This window comes from Oncorhynchus kisutch, linkage group LG7 (genome assembly GCF_002021735.2).
Source record: "Oncorhynchus kisutch isolate 150728-3 linkage group LG7, Okis_V2, whole genome shotgun sequence".
NCBI lineage: Eukaryota > Metazoa > Chordata > Actinopteri > Salmoniformes > Salmonidae > Oncorhynchus > Oncorhynchus kisutch.
Window position 1 is genome coordinate 53,810,477 of NC_034180.2, and position 9,231 is coordinate 53,819,707.

Here is a 9,231-nt window from a genome sequence, read left to right on the forward strand (position 1 = left end):
CTGTCCAGGGAATGGGAGGAGCTGTGAAGGTAATCAGGACACCCACTGAACTAACCCTAACCTGTCCAGGGAATGGGAGGAGCTGTGAAGGTAATCAGGACACCCACTGAACTAACCCTAACCTGTCCAGGGAATGGGAGGAGCTGTGAAGGTAATCAGGACACCTACTGTACTAATACTAACCTGTCCAGGGAATGGGAGGAGCTGTGAAGGTAATCAGGACATCTACTGAACTAACCCTAACCTGTCCAGGGAATGGGAGGAGCTGTGAAGGTAATCAGGACACCCACTGAACTAACCCTAACCTGTCCAGGGAATGGGAGGAGCTGTGAAGGTAATCAGGACACCTACTGGACTAATCCTAACCTGGCCAGGGAATGGGAGGAGCTGTGAAGGTAATCAGGACACCTACTGAACTAACTCTAACCTGCCCAGGGAATGGGAGGAGCTGTGAAGGTAATCAGGACACCTACTGGACTAATCCTAACCTGTCCAGGGAGTGGGAGGAGCTGTGAAGGTAATCAGGACACCTACTGAACTAACCCTAACCTGTCCAGGGAATGGGAGGAGCTGTGAAGGTAATCAGGACACCTACTTTACTAATACTAACCTGTCCAGGGAATGGGAGGAGCTGTGAAGGTAATCAGGACACCTACTGTACTAACCCTAACCTGTCCAGGGAATGGGAGGAGCTGTGAAGGTAATCAGGACACCTACTGTACTAATCCTAACCTGGCCAGGGAATGGGAGGAGCTGTGAAGGTAATCAGGACACCTACTGTACTAATCCTAACCTGTCCAGGGAATGGGAGGCGCTGTGAAGGTAATCAGGACACCTACTGTACTAACCCTAACCTGTCCAGGGAATGGGAGGCACTGTGAAGGTAATCAGGACACCTACTGACAGTAGTCTGTAATCTGTCAGCATGACAGGACTTACTGGATGAATCTCAGTATATCAAATCACATGTTATTGGTCACATACACATATTTAGCAGATGTTATTGCTGGTGTAGCGAAATGCTTGATTCCTTGCGTTGCTTCCTCTCTCCTCGCTTCTTACTCAAAATGTCAGAGGAAACTAAGGATCTTCTCTCCAATGCTGTCCTCGTTTACCTCTGGCATTTTGGGAAGGTGATGAGAATACTTTTTAGATTCACCCCGGGACTAACTTTACCATAACCTTTCTAGATAGGAAAGTATAGATGTAAACCTACAGTAGGTATCTCTCCAGGAACAGGGTCGGAGAGCCCTGGACTAGATAGATGTAAACCTACAGTAGGTATCTCTCCAGGAACAGGGTCGGAGAGCCCTGGACTAGATAGATGTAAACCTACAGTAGGTATCTCTCCAGGAACAGGGTTGGAGAGCCCTGGACTAGATAGATGTAAACCTACAGTAGGTATCTCTCCAGGAACAGGGTTGGAGAGCCCTGGACTAGATAGATGTAAACCTACAGTAGGTATCTCTCCAGGAACAGGGTTGGAGAGCCCTGGACTAGATAGATGTAAACCTACAGTAGGTATCTCTCCAGGAACAGGGTTGGAGAGCCCTGGACTAGATAGATGTAAACCTACAGTAGGTATCTCTCCAGGAACAGGGTTGGAGAGCCCTGGACTAGATAGATGTAAACCTACAGTAGGTATCTCTCCAGGAACAGGGTTGAGAGCCCTGGACTAGATAGATGTAAACCTACAGTAGGTATCTCTCCAGGAACAGGGTTGGAGAGCCCTGGACTAGATAGATGTAAACCTACAGTAGGTATCTCTCTCCAGGAACAGGGTTGGAGAGCCCTGGACTAGATAGATGTAAACCTACAGTAGGTATCTCTCCAGGAACAGGGTTGGAGAGCCCTGGACTAGATAGATGTAAACCTACAGTAGGTATCTCTCTCCAGGAACAGGGTTTAGTCCTTTAGTGTAGTATACCTACCTATTGCTTGTTTTGTTTTCATTGTGTAATAATAATATTTCTAATTTGTTATGATGGATGATGATGTTGTCTAACTGTCGTTAATTGTTGTGTGTTTTATATTTCTGAAGATATCAATGAATGTGAGACTGGTAACAACACGTGTACAACAGCACAAGTATGTTTCAATTTCCAGGGAGGCTATACATGCTTGGATCTGCTAAAATGTGATCCACCGTACGTTGAACTCAGTGACAAGTAAGTACTCTCAATATTCTCTCTCTCTCTCTCTCTCCTTTTTCTCTCTCTCTGCCTCTCTCTCTCTCCTTTTTCTCTCTCTTCTCTCTCTCTCTCTCCCTCTCCTGTCTCTCTCTCTCTCTCTCCTTTTTCTCTCTCTCTTTGCCTCTCTCTCTCCTTTTTCTCTCTCTCTGCCTCTCTCTCTCTCCTTTTTCTCTCTCTCTCTCTTCTCTCTCTCTCTCCCTCTCCTCTGTCTCTCTCTCTCTCCTTTTTCTCTCTCTCTGCCTCTCTCTCTCTCCTTTTTCTCTCTCTCTGCCTCTCTCTCTCTCCTTTTTTTGTCTCTCTCTCTGTCTCTCTCTCTCTCTCCCTCTCCTCTGTCAATTCAATTCAATTCAATTCAAGGGCTTTATTGGCATGGGAAACATGTGTTAACATTGCCAAAGCAAGTGAGGTAGATAATATATAAAGTGAAATGTCTCTCTCTCTCTCTCTCCCTCTCTAAGGACTGTAGTCATATTAATGCCTAGTCAATATCTCTCATTATAACTAACTATTGCTATTTTAATGCAATAGTGTGCGGCTGCTCGGCCATTGAAACCCATTTCATTAAGCTCCTGACGAACAGTTATTGTGCTGACGTAAGAATGTGAAATGTCAGAATAATAGTAGAGAGAGTGATATATTTCAGCTTTTATTTCTTTCATCACATTCTCAGTGGGTCAGAAGTGTACATACACTCAATTAGTATTTGGTAGCATTACCTTTAAATTGTTTAAATTGAGTCAAACGTTTCGGGTAGCCTTCCACAAGTTTCCCACAATAAGTTGGGTGAATTTTGGCCCATTCCTCCTGACAGAGCTGGTGTAACTGAGTTAGGTTTGCAGGCCTCCTTGCTCACACACGCTTTTTCAGTTCTGCCCACAAATTTTCTATAGGATTGAGTTCAGAGCTTTGTGATGGCCACTCCAATACCTTGACTTTGTTGTCCTTAAGCCATTTTGCCACAACTTTGGAAGTATGCTTGGGGTCATTGTCCATTTGGAAGACACATTTGTGACCAAGCTTTAACTGATGTCTTGAGATGTTGCTTCAATATATCCACATACCAGACTTGTGGAGGTCTACAATTATTTTTCTGAGGTCTTGACTGATTTATTTAGATTTTCCCATGATGTCAAGCAAAAAGGCACTGGGTTTGAAGGTAGGCCTTTAAATACATCCACAGGTACACCACCAATTAACTCAAATGATGTCAATTAGCCTATCAGAAGCTTCTAAAGCCATGACATCATTTTCTGGAATTTTCCAAGCTGTTTAAAGGCACAGTCAACTTAGTGTATGTAAACTTCTGACCCACTGGAATTGTGATACAGTGAAAGTGAAATAATCTGTCTGTAAACAATTGTTGGAAGAATGACTTGTGTCATGGACAAATTAGATGTCCTAACCGACTTGCCAAAACTATAGTTTGTTAACAAGAAATATGTCACGCCCGGCTAATCTGAAAACAGCTAATTTGTTGGTGAACTTTCCAAAATGTCGACAAAATGAATGATGGTGGTGGAAATGCCTTTATGCGTAAATATGGAAATAGTAACCTAACATATTAGATTAGAAATATTATTACAGCTAATGGCAAATTTGTCAGTAATTTGTCAGTAATTTGTCAGTAATTTGTCAGTAATTTGTCAGTAATTTGTCAGTAATTTGTCAGAAATTTGTCAGTAATTTGTCAGTAATTTGTCAGTAATTTGTCAGTAATTTGTCAGAAATTTGTCAGTAATTTGTCAGTAATTTGTCAGTAATTTGTCAGTAATTTGTCAGTAATTTGTCAGTAATTTGTCAGTATTTGTCAGTAATTTGTCAGTAATTTGTCAGTAATTTGTCAGTATTTGTCAGTAATTTGTCAGTAATTTGTCAGTAATTTGTCAGTATTTGTCAATAAAAATATCATTCCAGTCGGTGTCTATGGAAGGCAGCCACTGTGCAATAAATCAACTCATTTTGGACGAATTTCTTGGAGTCGTGTGATGACATGGTGTGTGGTCCTTCTCACTACGACTCAGGAAACCATTCAGTTTATTAAGCTACAGATGACATGGTGTGTGGTCCTTCTCACTACGACTCAGGAAACCATTCAGTTTATTAAGCTACAGATGACATGGTGTGTGGTCCTTCTCACTACGACTCAGGAAACCATTCAGTTTATTAAGCTACAGATGACATGGTGTGTGGTCCTTCTCACTACGACTCAGGAAACCACGCAGTTTATTCGGCTGCAGATAAATAAATGATGATGAACTTCACGTGGTGGTGAAAATACAACACGATGAGTTTGATGAGTCGTTCCAATAAATTTCGAGAGGTCTTGTTCTTAGTGACATGAAGATCTCGAGCTCGGCTGCAGTTTGAAAAATAAAAAGGATCTCGCTCCTTTTGTTCGTAATAATCATGTAGGATACTATATCTGCCAGCTGTTGGCTAGAGCACAGGGGCCAATACCTGAGTAGACACATTCGATATATACGTGTAGCACATGTTTTGTTGCACTTTAAGCATCAGTAGAGTTTAAAATGCATCTGGAAACCTATTTAACTTTCTTTTTCTTTTTTTGGGGGGGGGGGGGGGGGATACATGGGAATTTATCCGCAAAAGTTATTTTTATGCATACTGTGTCATCATTCACATCCTTTTATCTGCTGCAATTCAATTGGATGGAAACACATCTCTGGTGGGAAAATGCTAATTGTTATGCAGATTTTTGATGATCCCCAATTGGATGGAAACACATCTCTGGTGGGAAAATGCTAATTGTTATGCAGATTTTTTTTATGATCCCCAATTGGATGGAAACACATCTCTGGTGGGAAAATGCTAATTGTAATGCAGATTTTTTGATGATCCCCAATTGGATGGAAACCTACCTAGTGATCATGTGTTGATCATGTGTTGACATGATACTTCTGATGTTTTAGTTGTGTATATATATAAATGTTTTCATTTGAGTTGATTGTAAATGTACCTATTATACTGTTATATTATTAACCAAGCTTAAAGTATGTTTCCCTCCCTCCCCTCCCTCTCTCCAGTCAGTGTATGTGTAGTGCTGAGAACCCAGCTTGTAGAGACAGGCCCTTCACCATCCTTTACCGTCACATGGACCTGTCCTCAGGCCGCAGCGTCCCAGCAGACATCTTCCAGATGCAGGCCACTACCAGATACCCTGGAGCATTCTACATCTTCCAGATCAAAGGACCGGGCAACGAGGGACGAGAGTTCTACATGAGGGTGAGGGAGGGAGGGAGGAGCGTTCTACATGAGGGTTTTGGGAGGGAGGAGAGTTCTACATGAGGGTGACGGAGGGAGGAGCGTTCTACATAAGGGTGAGGGAGGGAGGAGAGTTCTACATGAGGGTGAGAGGGGGAGGAGAGTTCTACATGAGGGTGAGGGAGGGAGGAGAGTTTTACATGAGGGTAAGAGAGGGAGGGAGGAGAGTTCTACATGAGGGTGAGGGAGGGAGGGAAGAGTTCTACATGAGGGTGAGAGAGGGAGGAGAGTTCTACATGAGGGTGAGGAGAGTTCTACATGAGCGTGAGGGAGGGAGGGAGGAGAGTTCTACATGAGGGTGAGGGAGGGAGGGAAAGAGTTCTACCTGAGGGTGAGAGAGGGAGGAGAGTTCTACATGAGGGTGAGAGAGGGAGGAGAGTTCTACATGAGGGTGAGGGAGGGAGGGAGGAGAGTTCTACATGAGGGTGAGAGAGGGAGGAGAGTTCTACATGAGGGTGAGGGAGGGAGGAGAGTTCTACATGAGGGTGAGGGAGGGAGGGAGGAGAGTTCTACATGAGGGTGAGAGAGGGAGGATAGTTCTACATGAGGGTGAGGGAGGGAGGGAGGAGAGTTCTACATGAGGGGGAGGGAGGGAGGGAGGAGAGTTCTACATGAGGGAGGGAGGGAGGGAGGAGAGTTCTACATGAGGGTGAGGGAGAGAGGAGAGTTCTATGGGAGGGGGGGAGGAGAGTTCTATGTGATGGAGGTAGGAGAGTTCTATGTGAGGGAGAGGGGAGAGTTCTACATGAGGGTGGTAGTGGAGTAGTGGCCTGAGGGCCATGTAATATAATGTTTTTAAAATGGCATAACTGCCTTAATTTTGCTGGACACCAGGAAGAGAAGCTGCTGCCTTGGCAACAGGAACTAATGGCAGGAACTAATGGGGATCCATAATAAACCCCAGGAAGAGTAGCCGCTACCTTGGCAGGAACTAATGGGGATCCATAATAAACCCCAGGAAGAGTAGCCGCTACCTTGGCAGGAACTAATGGGGGATCCATAATAAACCCCAGGAAGAGTAGCCGCTACCTTGACAGGAACTAATGGGGATCCATAATAAACCCCAGGAAGAGTAACTGCTGCCTTAGCAGGAACTAATGGGGGATCCATAATAAATGCTAATATAAATCAGGCCTGAGGACAATAATAAACAGACCATGTTGTAACTATGTTTGCAGTAGTTTGCGTGTAGTGTAGCTTGTAGTGTAGTTTGTAGTGTAGTTTGCGTTAGAATGATGCCATCTGTTTCATATGTTATCAGCCTTTTTAAACTGATACCAGCAGGATACATACAGACTCTTTTTTTGGTCGGGATATACAGAACAGAACACTGTTGCTCGGTCTGCCTTTCTGTGTTAGGTATAGTTGACAGGCAGATGGGCCAATAAGAGTCTGTAGTTTTAGAGTGGGCGGAGCACTACTAGGTGCTGCCCAGTGTCACATAGACTATGTAGTGCACTATGTGGGTGGCAGGGTAGCCTAGTGGTTAGAGTGTTGGACTAGGAACTGGAAGGTTGCAAGTTCAAATCCCCGAGCTGACAAGGTACAAATCTGTTGTTCTGCCCCTGAACAGGCAGTTAACCCACTGTTCCTAGGCCGTCATTGTAAATAAGAATGTGTTCTTAACTGACTTGCCTAGTTAGGGCCTTGGTCAACTGTAGTGCACTATGTAGGGCCTTGGTCAACTGTAGGGCACTATGTAGGGCACTCGGTCAACTGTAGTGCACTACGTAGGGCACTCGGTCAGCTGTAGTGCACTACGTAGGAGTCGGGTGCAATTTGGGATGCTGACTCAGTGGATATTCTGATTCCTTGACCGAGGAATCAATAAGAGTCTGTAGTTTTAGAGTGGCACTACTAGGTGCTGACTCAGTGGATATTCTGATTCCTTGATAAGACTAGACGTTTCCTCAGGCTGTTTTTTGGTGTGTAGTACTGTACTGCAAAGTCAAAGTGTGATAAAATCCCTACATGTATCGTGCTGAACTCTCTGTTTGCTCACGATTCGGCAGCATTAGATCTGAAACCATAAACCAAACCATGAACCCATTTTGATATCTGAAAATTCTCGATGATGCTGTTCTCAACTCTCTAGAGACAGCAGGAGCGGTAGAGATACTCTGAATGATCGGCTATGAAAAGCCAACTGACCTGTTACACCCTCTACAACCACTATGATTATTATTATTCGACCATCTGGTCATTTATGAACATTTGAACATCTTGGCCATGTTCTGTTATAATCTCCACCCGGCACATTCAGAAGAGGACTAGCCACCCCACATAGCCTGGTTCCGCTCTAGGTTTCTTCCTAGGTGTTGGCCTTTCTAGGGAGTTTTTCCTAGCCACCGTGCTTCTACACCTGCATTGCTTGCTGTTTGGGGGTTTTAGGCTGAGTTTCTGTACAGCACTTTGAGATATCAGCTGATGTACGAAGGGCTTTAAATACATTTGATTTGATTGATGTGATTACCAACCAATGTAAACTTTTATATTTGGGGCTATGACTGTCAATGGAAAAACATTGTAACAGTATTTCTGATTGTCTCCTCAACTCACCATCACATACTGTTCATGTGGAGCTGTTACAGTCAATTGTAAATGAGTCTGACATAATGTCTCTTATCTCTCCACCTCTAATGAGATGGGTGTGGCTTGATGCTGAGATGGGTGTGGCTTGATGTTGAGATGGGTGTGGCTTGATGCTGAGATGGGTGTGGCTTGATGTTGAGATGGGTGTGGCTTGATGTTGAGATGGGTGTGGCTTGATGTTGAGATGGGTGTGGCTTGATGTTGAGATGGGTGTGGCTTGATATTGAGATCGGGGTGTGGCTTGATGCTGAGATGGGTGTGGCTTGATGCTGAGATGGGGGTGTGGCTTGATGTTGAGATGGGTGTGGCTTGATGCTGAGATGGGTGTGGCTTGATGTTGAGATGGGGGTGTGGCTTGATGCTGAGATGGTGTGGCTTGATGTTGAGATGGGTGTGGCTTGATGTTGAGATGGGTGTGGCTTGATGTCGAGATGGGGGTGTGGCTTGATGTTGAGATGGAGGTGTGGCTTGATGCATGCCGTGTTCGGAGCTTCTCAAAGTCTGGGGATGTGGTCGACAGTGTAAGCACCTCATCTCCTATCACATCCAACCTGGATCGATATGAGTTTTTAATGCAGAAGAGAGCACTGAATCAGCGTCCCGCGAGTTTTAATGCTTGAAGGGAGGACGGCACACTATTCCCTTGTTACACAGGAACCAAAACTCCTCCGTAGTGCGTTGCATGCAGCATTCGGTCACATGACAGCTAGATCAGCTGTTCGACTTCACTTACCAGCACGTCAACTGAGCCAGGATCACAGTCAAACAGATGCTGCTGATCTGATCACTCATCTGTACAATGTTTTCTGTTTTTCCCCTGCTTTGAGTTCGTTCAGTTTCCCAAATATGTCTGTTATATAGGCAAGGAGAAACATTTTATTTTCATTACACAGAATGTCAACAAAGTCTGTTTATTAGTTAACCACCAAGCCTCGGTGTGAATAGAACACTGTCATGCCCTGATCCCATATCTCCACCTAGTTAACCACCAAGCCTCGGTGTGAATAGAACACTGTCATGCCCTGATCCCATATCTCCACCTAGTTAACCACCAAGCCTCCGTGTGAATAGACCACTGTCATGCCCTGATCCCATATCTCCACATAGTTAACCACCAAGCCTCGGTGTGAATAGACCACTGTCATGCCCTGATCCCATATCTCCA

General features: G+C 44.5%; 1 protein-coding gene across 2 annotated transcripts in view; it reads left to right on the plus strand.

Moving 5' to 3' along the window:
- fbln5 (fibulin 5) overlaps positions 1 to 9,231 on the plus strand; it is a 70,376-nt gene that overhangs the window by 56,338 nt on the left and 4,807 nt on the right. The window contains exons 9-10 of one of the 2 annotated variants that reach the window (XM_031829341.1): positions 2,042 to 2,168; positions 5,205 to 5,435. In XM_031829341.1, coding sequence (XP_031685201.1) covers positions 2,042 to 2,168; positions 5,205 to 5,433 — 356 coding nt within the window. In that variant the 3' untranslated portion in view covers positions 5,434 to 5,435. The remainder of the gene's footprint in view (positions 1 to 2,041; positions 2,169 to 5,204; positions 5,436 to 9,231) is intronic. The other variant, XM_031829340.1, reaches the window with a different exon arrangement.